The sequence below is a fragment of the Hyalella azteca genome, unplaced genomic scaffold, assembly GCF_000764305.2.
Source record: "Hyalella azteca isolate HAZT.00-mixed unplaced genomic scaffold, Hazt_2.0.2 contig7970, whole genome shotgun sequence".
NCBI lineage: Eukaryota > Metazoa > Arthropoda > Malacostraca > Amphipoda > Hyalellidae > Hyalella > Hyalella azteca.
In genome coordinates, this window is record NW_025938077.1 from 105,862 (window position 1) to 118,918 (window position 13,057).

The following is a 13,057-nucleotide window of genomic DNA, read 5'->3' on the forward strand; positions in this document are numbered from 1 at the left end:
GGTTGCATGTTATCATGCTAACGGTTGCATGTTATCATGCTAACGGTTGCATGTTATCATGCTAACGGTTGCATGTTATCATGCTAACGGTTGCATGTTATCATGCTAACGGTTGCATGTTATCATGCTAACTGCTCCCCCCTACAGGTTCTAAGGCCGCGTTACTACAGAGTCTTTCCCGTCGGCGCTCGTGACCGCAGTCGTCTGCTGTTTGCGCCTCGCCGGCGCCTGTGGTCGCGGTCGTCTGCTGTTTGCCCCTCGCCGGCGCCTGTGGTCGCGGTCGTCTGCTGTTTACGCCTCGCCGGCGCCTGTGGTCGCGGTCGTCTGCTGTTTGCGCCCCGTCGGCGCCTGTGGTCGCGGTCGTCTGCTGTTTGCGCCTCGCCGGCGCCTGTGGTCGCAGTCGTCTGCTGTTTGCGCCTCGTCGGCGCCTGTGGTCGCGATCGTCTGCCGTTTGCGCCTCGCCGGCGCCTGTGGTCGCGATCGTCTGCCGTTTGCGCCTCACCGCGTCGCCGGCGTTCGTACGTGGCCCCAGAGTCGTCTGCTGCGGCTGCCTGCACCTCGCATGGCGCGGCAAATGTTCGTGCTGCCCACGAGCGTCTGTTTCCTTTCTGATTGCGAGCAGCACTCGTGCAAGTTTTAGAGACAAAAAATACTTACGGTACAATGCCCCAAGGGAACGAAGTGTCCGCCATTAAATGAGCTTTGGAGGTTTTTAAAAGGGGGCCCTGCATGAACGTGACCATCACGTAGTTTCTTTAACTGAAGTTTATCGAAATTAAACGTTAAGAAGGACCTAAAATCTAAATATAAAGGGAATCCTGTTAAACTCCACGGCCAATGCGTCCTCTTCCACCTCCAACCTTCCTGAAGAAGTATTTAAGTCGTCCCTGGCAGGTCATCACACCTCAAGAAACCTTTCCTCATTATTCGCGTACAGTCGAGACTTACTCTTCACAATCTCGAGTTATGCACAGTCGTATTTACGTTATTTAATAATCATATTTTTTTCAAAGTGCTTTCATAGCTTCAATGCTCCAGGTTGAATTTATATTCAAAATTTTGCGTCTCCGTATTACCCTACATTACCCTACATATGAAAATCCGAATGGTTTAAGAAGAGCCACAATATTCGTTTATTTAATACATGTTCAGACGGTCAAACAATAAAATCAGTATAGACTATCATTCGTATTTATAAAATGTTTATAAAATAATCTATCATTTAAGTTACTTTTAGTAGGCCGGCATCCAGACATGTACGATTCAGAGCCACTGGAATCCTTAGTTTTGCCACACGACGAAGCTCCCAAATGTCTAAATTTAATTAAATACAAAGGCCGGAAAATTCGAGAGGCCGGGCCAACTTGAGCCATACAGCACGCACTATTGTACTTTATTTTGCCCAAAGCGTCAAATAATCATCTAAAACTCTGATACTTGGGGTGGAAAAAACGTGTAATGTCGAATATTGTCGTTGTGATTACATTAAAAATTACCTTCAGTGAAGGTGTCTACGATTTAGAGTTGCCGAAAGCCCAAAGTAACGCTGCTCACGATGTACAGTCGTCGAAAGTCATTTCGTCAATGTTGCTACCAAAGGAGAGGTCCAAGAAAGTAGAACTTGCGCCTGCTTCGTTGAATTCTAATCCAGAACCTGACATGGGAGTTTCGTCGGCATTGAAAAAGCTTGCTTCGTTGGTGGGCTCTCCCATAACAACCTCGCTGTATGGTGCAGACGTTGGGAGGGCTTCCTTTTCTAAATACGGGAAGTCTATCAAAGGACCTGAAACCTTAGCATCTCTCTCAGAGGTCTGCTGAACCGGCGTCACATTTGCCACATTATCTGGCTTTACTTCCAGGGCTTGAACAGCCGGCGTCTTAGCCGTCGCTTGAAATGGCTCTTCTCCCGCGGTATGAAAAGATCTCGTCGACACTTTTTCATCAAACTCTTCACCAGCCTCTAGAGCCCATGACGCGGTCACCCCAACACCATTCTCTGCTCCAGATCCCCGTTGAGCCCATGCCATTGCTTCACCATACTTGTTTTCAGCTACCTGAACTGGTCTCGCTGCTGTTCGATTTAACTCGTCTGCTTCCACCTCCCCACCAAGAACTTTGGCTGCCTGATGAGCTGTCCCCTCACCTTGCAATTTATCGAAATCTGAAGCCGTACATTCGACTCGTTTTCCAACAATTGGTAGTTTATGTGCATAATTAGATTCTACAACGTTTTGTGGGTACACTGAACCTTGAGCATTATAAAAGTAACTTTGTCCAGTGTAAACCTCAGTTAAACGATCGTTAAAATAATTCGATTCATGATTTTGGTAAGCATTATTAAAACGTTCATTTCCGTTCACTAGTACAAGCCCTTGATGCGTTTCCTGGTGAGAACTGGGAACCACTGCAGTTCCGAACGAGGGATTGTTTTCCGGATAAGCCTGCATCTGCACTAGACAGAGGGGGCTAATGGTGAAATAATGGTGCAATGCCGAAGGTTGAGCCTGAAAATGTTGCTGCATGGTTAGAAAAGAGTAGGACTGAACAGCTTGGTCATGGTATGCACTCAACTGCTGGGGCATGGGCGTTCCCTGCAATATGTTTGTGGATACGAGTTGTTGTGAGTTGGCATCATTCAAGTTTGTGAATCCGCATTGTTGTGAGTTGGCATCATTCAAGTTTGTGGATGCGAGTTGTTGTGAGTTGGCATCATTCAAGTTTGTGGATCCGCGTTGATGTGAGTTGGCATTATTCAAGTTTGTGGATCCGCGTTGATGTGAGTTGGCATCATTCAAGTTTGTGGATGCGAGTTGTTGTGAGTTGGCATAGTTCAGAGTTGGCATCATTAGAGTCAGTTTCTGTACCTAGTGCAGTTGCAGAAATGACGTCTTCAGGAATTACCACTATAGTTTGCCGACCATTACGCTGCGGACAGTAGGCGATGGTGTGAGCGAAGTCTGCTGTTGCCTTACAATATGGGCATGTCAGCTTTCGGAGCTCCGGACACAAGGTTTTACCATTTTCCTGTAGAAAATACAAATCGAATATTTCATTAATATGTTCTTGGCTTTTCCAGATTGAAACTGATTCAGAAAGGTCAATGCGAGTAGACATTGCAGAAAATCAGAAAATTTTATTCTGCAGCAATTGAAATAAATCAACGAAGACCCGAGCATATAAAGGGTTTTAATAACATCACACCAAAGTCACTAATTTTTGGTGGATTTCGCAATTTATAACGTTGTCATGAGAACTTGTTCTACCGTCCGTAAGGCCAGTCTAGTCAAGAAAAGTACAAGAATCGGCGACAGGCCTATCCAGGCCTATTTATTTAATGCCGAAGATACTATACTACTATACTATACAGTCTATACTATAGAACGTTAGGGGACAAGCCTCACCGTTGTCTTGTGCCAGTAGTCCAACTCGCGCTTCAAGCAATACCGGCATACGTCCGGCATTTCGCGGCTCATTGTCCTGGCATGAAAATGGCTATTTTTTATCAAAATAAAGTTCCAAAAATATTCACACACAGATCAACAAATATTTCGAGACATCAGTGGCGGCGATGGCTATTATTATTAAAAGAAAGTTCCAACAATATTCACACTCTACATCAGTAGCGGCGATCCATCGTGGCCTGAGACTGCTACGTCCCGAATAAATATTAAGGAAAATTGAAAACAAGGTCAGCCACTTGCGGCGTGTGTCCCCGACTCACCTGAGCACATCCTCGACGTGTTCTCGGCTCGCAGGCCCCGGGGGCATGTGGACGGCCCGCGGGTTGCCATGGGTGACCACGTTGTAGGGGCAATATTTGAAGGAATGTTTGCCCTTCTCCCGGCACAGCAAACAGATATACCGCCGCAAAGTTGGGCACACTATCCTGTCATTTGCCTGCACAGGACAAACCATAGGTTAACATAACTAAACTCTAGGTAACTTTCTGGATGACGGTAATGAAGAGAGGCACGTGTACACCAATACGTGTTCAATGTAAAATGGTGAAGCAGATTAAGCGTTTCTAAAGCTCGGATTTTTTAACACACGACTTTGTTTAAAAAGTAACTAGCATATAATATTTTGTCGTGCAGAACTAATAGAATTTCAAAATAAGAAAACCTATTGACGCGTAGCTTAATACTCATTGTTAAACACTGTACTAGAGTCGTGTTAGACTTCAACGCGCTCGCGACCGCTCTCTAAATTTGTCTATATGTAAGCAGGCAATAAAACCTGAAAAATCTGTAAAAACATTCTGGTCAATTAATGGATAATATTCTTTAATATAAGAGCATTTACGATAATACCCACCGAGAATGGATGGTGCGGGTCGTAGGACGTGCTGACGCAGTACCTGCACACGCCGCTGCATCTGCTGGGGTTCTGGGTGCTGGTTGGGGGGACCACCTCAGGCATGTTGCGCCCGTGACGAGTGGTAGGTGGTAGAGGTTGTTGCGATGGTAGAGGTTGTTGCGATGATAGAGGTTGTTGCGATGATAGAGATTGTTCTGCAGTGCGACGGGTTCGGTATTGGTTTGTTGTGGACGCGGTACGGACACGACTTTTTCGTCCACTCTCCCTTGGACGTCGTTCTAGGTTTTCTTCACGACTTTTCCGTCGACGCTCCCTTGGACGTCGTTCAGGGTATTCGTCACGACTTTTTCGTCGACTCGACCGTGGACGTTGTTCAAGGTATTCTTCACGACTATCCCGACTGAAATTATGGTCATAGGACAGAGATCTACTTGATCTTGCTCTCATACCAGAGGTGCGAATGTCGTATCCGTTAATACTTTCGTGGCGATGCTCGCGCGATCTTCGATTTCGCTTGCTTCCCTTTCGATGGTTCACATGTCTGCCTCCATCATCCAAGTATTGGTGGTCAGAATTCCTTGCCTTGGCCTTGCTGGTCCTTCCGTTGCATCTACTACAAGGTCTACGGTGCCTTCCGTTGACCTCTTTGGAGCGAGGTCGATCAGCCTGGTCAGTTTGCTGGTCATCGGATAACTTGGAAGGTCTGTTGATAGTTCTATTGCCAGTAGATCTGCTCGGGGACCTGCCTGCCGTCCTCCCACAAGCACCTCTGCTAGGAGACCCGTCTGCCATCCTGCCACAAGCACCTCTGCTAGGAGACCTGTCTGCCGAGACCTGTCTGCCGTCCTGCCACCAGCAGCTCTGCTCGGAGACCTGTCTGCCGTCCTGCCACCAGCAGCTCTGCTCGGTGACCTGTCTGCCGTCCTGCTACCAGCACCTCTACTCGGAGACCTGTCTGATGTCCTGCTACCAGTAGCTCTGCTCGGAGACCTGTCTGATGTCCTGCTCACACGTCTTGCATTCTCATTGCTGATATAGGCTTGAAAACCAGTTTCTGTATCAGTCCATAAAATGCTCATTTGGTGGCAGTCATTGCTAACATAAATGCCTGTACGCCTCAGCAGCAGTTTACAGAGGCAACAAGAACATTCGTGGACACTATCGTGTCTCGCCATAATTTTCCTGTGCGAACTTCTGACTAACTTGCGTGAAATTATCTGCAAAGGAAAATTGCAGTGACGTACCAGAGCACTTGATTCCCCAAGCATCCATTCCCATCCCGTAAATATACCTGAACTTTGACGGCCAGCAGGGGCCATACTTTCAAAACTCGCTAAGTGAACGTAAGTACTTACGCTTTATTTTCTTGTCTATGATTGGTGGATTTGGCTTAAAAGGCCGTCAATGATTGGCTGGTGAACTTACGATCTCTCAACTTTTCTTTTGAAAGTATAGGCCCAGGACCTTGAGCGAATGCTGCAATGGGCCACGCTTGGAGCAAAAAGTCATGAGAAATGGCATGCAACACGTGGGGAAATTACCTCCATTTTCCCAACTTTGGGACACTCTGGGACACGTCGCCCTGAAACGCCTTTTTTGCTTGTCTTAAGGGAGTCAAGATCACCCACAAGTTGGAAAAAAGTCGTTATTTGGACATCGTGCCAGTCACTTCAAAAGTATATACCGACACGCCGCCTAACTGAAATTCGTTTCTTGGGTCAGACCACCCGATTACTGTAACAGTTGCAGGGATCGAGTTACAAGGCAAACGGTTAACAGTCAAACGTTAATAAAAACCAACTTGTGAATTAGTATTCAAAACTAAGAAGAGACTATCCAAATAGCTCCGTACTTTCACTTCATGCGTGTCATTATGACCCCGATAGGCCTACATCTGCACTCTACTCGTAGTCTGGGTAAGAAAATGTCACAATGAAAAGATTAACCCTCCATTTTCAAGATTATTGTCTTGAAGTTGGTCACCCATCACATGTGCGCCAATTCGACCCTCCGTAAATCATAAACGTCGCAGAACAAAGAATTCAATGGTTTCGTCTTAAACTCTTGAAAAATACAATTCGGCATGAGCCAAATGACCATTCCATGGGCTTTTAAATGCGATTAGTTCACCTAGAGCTCACAGTATGGTACATTCCATGAGCGAGAGTCCAATACAATTTGTATTCCAAGAAATTACATCGATACCTGAGTAACATTAAATCATACAATTCAAAAGTGCCATTACCACCAAACGGGTAACTACCACCATCATCAACACGTAAAAGGTAAAATTACCTAAATCAGAGGTAACTCTTGTGGCTACCAACCTCCTAGAGCACAAGTGGCACCGGCAAAGACGTGCCGTAGATGTTCAACATAAGTCGTCGGTTACTGTGATTGGTAATAGTTTGAATGGGTTTGCAACTGCCGAGAAAACTTTCTACGGCTTCCTCACAACGCCTAGCTGGAAGCACTATTGAGAAACTCTATCATCTGCAGTTGAATATCGTTTCAAATAAGCAAGTGTATGCAATAAGCGTTTCAAATTAGCAAGTGCTTGCAATAAGCGTTTTATATCAGCAAGCTCTTGCAATGAGCGTTTCAAATCAGCAAGCTCTTGCAATGAGCGTTTCAAATCAGCAAGCTCTTGCAATGAGCGTTTCAAATCAGCAAGCTCTTGCAATGAGCGTTTCAAATAAACAAGAGTATATGAAATTAAGGCACGGTAGTCAATATGCCCATTGATTCTTCCTGAGTCTTCTTTATTGATTATTTCGTGGTCTCTTTTACACGCAAAATTCACTTGCTGTGCTTGAAATTTGTACACCTTTTGAAAAAAGTTTCGATAACAAAAGCGCCACAAATTCAAAGAGCTTTATGCTTCGAAATAAACCTTAGTCCAACGACCAGTTGGACAAAAACGCATTAGTGTGAACGGTTGCGGGCATTTGCCGGCGCTGAGCCTGCGGTCAGGTAAGGTAAGGGTTATAGAATAGAATATAAGTGTCGGCGTTGAAGAAATAGGCCCATGGCCTGTTTTAGGTCTTTATAACGTGTAAGTGTCCATAATTTTTTAAAATAATGCAGCGCTTAGGCTCATACATATCCTATGTATTATTTTCACCATGCCGAGTGATCATGACTAATTTCAAAGTTCCCCTTTGAGTCTTTCGTGGGCCGTGTTACTGTATGACTCGAAAAAGCCTTATCGGAGGACTAATTGGCAGTCTTGATAAGTCGGCATTGTTAGAAAGAGTGCAACTTTTGATGACTATTGCTGCTTAATCAAGGAATGAGGAATTACACGATTAATAAATATAACTTATACCTCAGCGCAGGCTAAGCGGTAAGCGCCGGTAAATGACCATACGGTTGTTAACGCTCACGTTGACACGTTCTTTTCAATTGGTTTCCAATGCCAGATCCTGTCAAAAATTTTAAGCTATACAAGAATCATAAGCTGATTTATTAAGTGAACTATTTGCCAAGGAACAGTTCTCTAAAGTCTATTTGCGAAGAGTGAAACTTGCGTGGACACAATCATCTTCGAGGATATTTCTGATGTTTAAATATTAATTTAATTAATTATGATCTTGTAACGTTTGGAGAGTTCTATAAGCTGTACTAATGCTTCTCCCGGCGATTGGCGGATCTTTTGTCATGTCAAACCTGGAACTTTAGAATTCAATGGTAATGACAGTCGGATTCGAAGTATGTTCTGTATTGCTCGGCCGTATTCATGCCAATATCCATCGCAGTCGCAAACTAATCTTCGCGTTTAAGAAAAAATAAATAAAATTACGCTGATACAAACAACTCTCCACACCTGCGCACTTGCATAATTATACATCTCTCCATTCCAGTTTCCGCAAAAACATTCCATTATGTATAAATGTGATCGACAGAAGTCCGATACAGAATGAACAACAAATAGGAGTTGAAACTTCACCCTTCCAAATTAATAATGCATGTAGAAAAATCCTGTCTATTAACTTCTACGTGTTCGAGGTAATGGTCACTTTCGATTCGCATCAGAATCAAAGTGAAAACAAGATATCGGTTATAGATAATTACGCTGTAATTGCACGTTCTTCCATCGCGGGCTTCTTGTGTCTGAATGAATCTCTAAAATCTGGATCAGTAATCTTATTCCTTAACCAGGACCTGCTATTCAGACACCATTTCTCTTAACACTATCCCGCGATAAAATTTACGGTTGCTGACAGTATAAATAGTACCGAAGATTTCAAATCGATATCACTATATTACAATGCTACGTAACAGCTCCCCTTACAGCAGCAGTAATGCAGTTATTTGTGTATGGAAATTGACAGCCGTGACACGATAAAATTTTTATTACACATGTGTTTGTCTACGGACAAAAATATTTCCTGTAGCACAAGATCGGTAGTTATATAATTCAATCTTAAGCGATACACTGTTTTTGGACACAGTTATTATTATCATCAGCGTCACAGAGACGGAGTTTCTCAGCAAGGCCGTTTACTGCGTCCGGGTTTGTCAGAACAATAGAGTACAGCTCGTGCATTTGGTCCAAACTTCCAGGAAAGTGACCACACTCGGCATTTTGAATTTCTTCCTTCAGGTTATATGTATCCGAAGATTTTGAGCCGAATCTTGCAAGCAATTCACACAACGTGGAATTAGGAGCAATTTCTTCAAATAAATTATCGCACAATTCAAATAAAATTTTGTTAAGATCTGGCGAGATTCGGCCGGCAGGTTCCGATGGCTCACACCTCGGGACTTTATTCTCGTCAATACGGAAGCATTCTTGTTCTTTTTCCAAGGGGAAAATCTGGTCTCCTTTGTTTTTATTATTAAAAACGCATTTGTCGACATCACTTTGCTTCTCTGGATTTTCTGATGACGAAACTTTGCCATTTTCTGAAGAGAACAAATCGTCCGACGAATTCGGTACCTTTTCGCACTTTTCTTCAGCGGGACAAGCCTGTATTGGTCGCTTATTTTGAGGCAGTTCCGAGTTTCCTAGAGGCTCTATGTCTCCCCCTAGAGTGTGCGTGAACTTCTCCTTCATAAGGTCTGCCAGAAGGGGGTCTAGGGTACCCCGCATGCGGTCCTTGTAGACCGGGCAGTAAGGGTACGTGTGCGCTAGCCTGCCCGTAGCCCCGCAGATCGGGCAGGCCTGTCTGGACAACACAGGGCAAGCTATCCCGCCATCTGGGTCCTGTTGACGATTCAGTGTCATTAGTCCAAATGTTTTAGGTTCAATTAACAAAACTTTATTATGGTAGAGCGTTTTAAAAGAGTGAAATGGACGTTTAGTTTGAGTCAACTATGCACGTGCGGGTATCAATCAGGATTAAACTCCTCGAATTAAGGTAACGCGCTATTTTTCCTCTAGGATGGGAAACAAGTAACATTAACTACAACTGCCGGAACTCTTCTAAGGCTTGAAAAAAATCTTGTCTCAAAAATTCCGTTACAAGTAGAACCCCATTCCAAAAGATGTTTTTTTTAATTCGAAGGCTATTGCAGATTGTAATCGTCCTGAGTAAATCGAAAATGAAACCAATTCCATACAAGAGAGCTTTGATGCACTGACTAACTATCTTGTTATGGCCTCACCGTCAACAGCGAATTTTCTCTCAGTGCGAAACATTAGATATAATAGCAGTAGTCAACTAATCTGTCCAAATTTTACCCTGAAGGGATGATCGCACTGGAAGCCTTTCTCCTCGCAGAATTTACAATGAGTCTTCGGATGCCGCAATCTGTCGAGATTGTGTACAGTTAAATGTACCAGTCATAGCTTAAATTAATGGGTTTCAAAGAAAAAAAAATATCTGTGAACTCTACACTTATTAACTAGTATAGCTATCAATATGAGCACGAGCATAACGTTCATTCCAACTCTGAATTATAGGCCTTTCCTTGTTTTAGCTTCCACTTAACCCCATAATAGTTATTGCTGGAAGCCATTCCTCCCCAATTACTAGCGCAATAATTCTGGTCTTCGCGGAAGCTTGTGCAAATATAATAAGACGTCATACATATGCATGTAGTCGACACTAATCGTCATTAATTACTTCATTTCACTATTTAAGGCATGCGTTTATCATTCGTAACGTGGTAACGATTATTCCACAACATGGATGACTTATAAAAAAGTTCTTCGCTAATCGAAACTATGCATTCAATTCTTAGCATTATAGCCACCTTGCATTATTATCACTAGTTCAGACATCCAAATCCCTCAACGAAATTACGAACTAGCAATTTTTAGACCAAATTACTCATTAGCAACACACGATTACTTCCTTTCACTACACACAAGCGCCTTGGCGAGCACACCACGTTAGTTAGCTCGCACCTGTGCAATTTATGCAGCGCATGGTCTGTCATTGGACCGCTCCCAAGCTGTTTATTTGCATCGATCCTATGTTCAAAACCCTTCCTGACAACGAGTATTTGCCCAAGTAAGAATTCCATACCATAGCTCTGAAGGAAACCACAAGGATTTAAAATAAATTCTAATTTTGGCGAAAAACGAAGGAAAGAACTTACCGGAAAGCTTCCAGTCTATGGTAGTCCGGGGCTGCGCCTTTAGGCAGCTTTTTAATGTTATTGATGTCTCCCCTGAGGATGGGGTTTTGCGGGCAGTACTTCAAGGTGTGAGCCTTAGTACCGGTCGCGTTGCAGAACGGGCACTGATACTTGCTCAGAACTGGACACACCACATCCCCGTCCATATTCTGGAAAAAAATTCCAACATGCTGACAATTAGGCTAGCTTAGCATTCAATGTGCTGCTCCTAGCCTCCTACTAGTCATTTCAAGATACATTTGGAATAATATTTATCAATGATCGAAAGTGGTACTCACGTAGAGGCCATGACCAGACGGGAGATCAGCAGTCATACAGTAGCGACACTTCACCAAGTCGAACTTCGTCCACCGCTTCTTTGAATCACTGGAAGACTCTATATTGGCTTTCATCGCCCCGGAATTTCCATTGGGCACATTCAAATTAGGTGCCGTGGACTTCAGGCTGCCAGTGTCGTAATCATGCCCCGACAGAGTTATCAAATGCCGAAAATTACGATTCCTGAGATTTCCACAATGCGTTGAATCTAAATTTTTCTCATTTGATTCACCGACCTTCAAGCGCCCGAATAGATCGTCCTGTTCAAGGACACTCCGGCGTCCAACTTGTGGATAGATTATTTTATCAACCCTTCTACGTCCGTCAACGTACCCAGGCTCTTTCGGCGAATAAGACCAAAGACGGTATTCATCAGGAGCATATGGAGGAAGACTCGCTTGACATGCAACATTTCTTGTTGTGAACCGCTGCTTCCGGTTGTAGTGGTAATGTTCTTGCTCGTATCGCAGTCTACAAGAAATAGGATTGGGCAGCACCTGCTTAGGAAAGTTAGGTCTAGAACCCCAGTGAACTGGAATTTCATACGCATCGCCATCATGAACGCTGTAATCGGTATCTCCATAATCACTGCAAATACAGCTGCTCTCACAATCTGAACTGACCGCGGAGTACTGATCAGAGTACGAATCGTGTCGTCGGCGCCGGCCTCCGTCGAGAGCAGGACCACTGCGTACAGAATGATCGGAGCGATAACCGCCATTCATACTACGATACGGGGGAGGTCTCATTGGCTTTAGAAACACTTGCTCACGACTCGCTGGCTTCCGCACCGACGATCTGTCCCGCTGTCGCTCCGACATTGTTTCCAACGAATACAGAAACTTTCTTACGCACAGATGAAAGTCAAGTTAGCGCTTCGGAGGATTTAGTGTCCCTGTCCTGCATGTAAAATTTGTTGTCGTGCAATGATGAAACGAAGTTTACTTCTTCTTCGCAATAATCAGAATACTGGATAAATTTGGATAATAGAAAGTCCCGATGTATTCGGTGTGACGGTGTGATATACAGTATAACCGAATAATATCTGATTACTACAACTGCGTGTCTTCGTGCCTGATTTGGAACTATCATATTTCCGTTACAAGTGTCGAACACTTATCGCTCTATTATTCAAAATTCGTCGCGCACATACCTGTAATCTTTTTAATATAACGCATACAATCGAGCACTCTTTTCCTTGACAAACATCTTTAATTATTGACGGACATCCTTGACCTTGACAGACACTTCTTCTGGAAGGAATTTTACTTACTGACGGACACTTTTTCTTAATGGACAGCATTTTTATTGACGGACAGCATTTCTCGTGACAGTTATGCTTCTTCTCGAAAATGATTTTTCTTCTTGGTGGACACTGTTCTCTTTGTGCTTGACTGTTGAGTCGTCTCTGCACTGGCGGGTTTACATCGGCGTTTACCTAAGCGTTTTACTTAATTAATCAGCGTTTTAATTAGCATCAGCATTTACTTAATTAATTCACAGATTGGACGTTAATGGAGAGCAGAGCGTTCGTCTCTACTGACAGTGATCTACTTGACCATGAGCGTTTTCATCACTTAACAGCGTTCTTCTTAGAAGACAGCGTTCTACTTGACTAACTTAACCACAGCACCATTTGTTACGTCAGACCGTCAGACGTAGAGAGCCAGTAGCTCCACAACATCTGGGGATGCGTGTTCGTAACGGATCTGTATGAATTTTGGAATATGAGTATTAATTATCGATACGCTGCCGCAGGAATTATTACAGATTTTTGCATGAATTATTTCTTAGCCTAACCTAACCTAACCTAACGTAACCTAACCTAACCTAA

At 43.8% G+C, this 13,057-nt stretch overlaps 2 protein-coding genes across 2 annotated transcripts; both read right to left on the reverse strand.

The window, feature by feature from the left end:
* Positions 1–2,826: 2,826 nt before the first annotated feature.
* On the reverse strand, positions 2,827–5,142 carry LOC108681088 (the record flags this gene model as incomplete). Its single annotated transcript, XM_018170073.2, is given in 4 exon segments — positions 2,827–3,024; positions 3,402–3,477; positions 3,722–3,897; positions 4,315–5,142. Coding segments are annotated over 4 exon segments (1,245 nt in total), but the record flags the coding sequence as incomplete, so codon positions are not given.
* A 3,601-nt stretch (positions 5,143–8,743) lies between these two features.
* Positions 8,744–12,140, reverse strand: LOC108681089. Its single transcript, XM_018170074.2, has 4 exons — positions 11,184–12,140; positions 10,867–11,054; positions 10,004–10,073; positions 8,744–9,526 (listed from the first exon to the last, which is right to left on the reverse strand). The coding sequence occupies exons 1-4, from the start codon at positions 12,042–12,044 to the stop codon at positions 8,744–8,746; spliced, it is 1,902 nt and encodes a 633-aa protein (XP_018025563.1). The 5' UTR covers positions 12,045–12,140.
* Positions 12,141–13,057: the final 917 nt, after the last annotated feature.

Excerpts from the sequence above, each read along its gene's own strand:
- LOC108681089 (XM_018170074.2), bottom strand. The coding sequence starts at position 12,044 with ATGTCGGAGCGACAGCGGGACAGATCGTCGGTGCGGAAGCCAGCGAGT. Across the intron at positions 10,074-10,866 it reads CATAGACTGGAAGCTTTCCG|ATTGCGGCATCCGAAGACTC; the intron begins GTAAGTTCTTTC and ends CAATCTCGACAG. Across the intron at positions 9,527-10,003 it reads AGTGCGATCATCCCTTCAGG|GACCCAGATGGCGGGATAGC; the intron begins GTAAAATTTGGA and ends AATCGTCAACAG.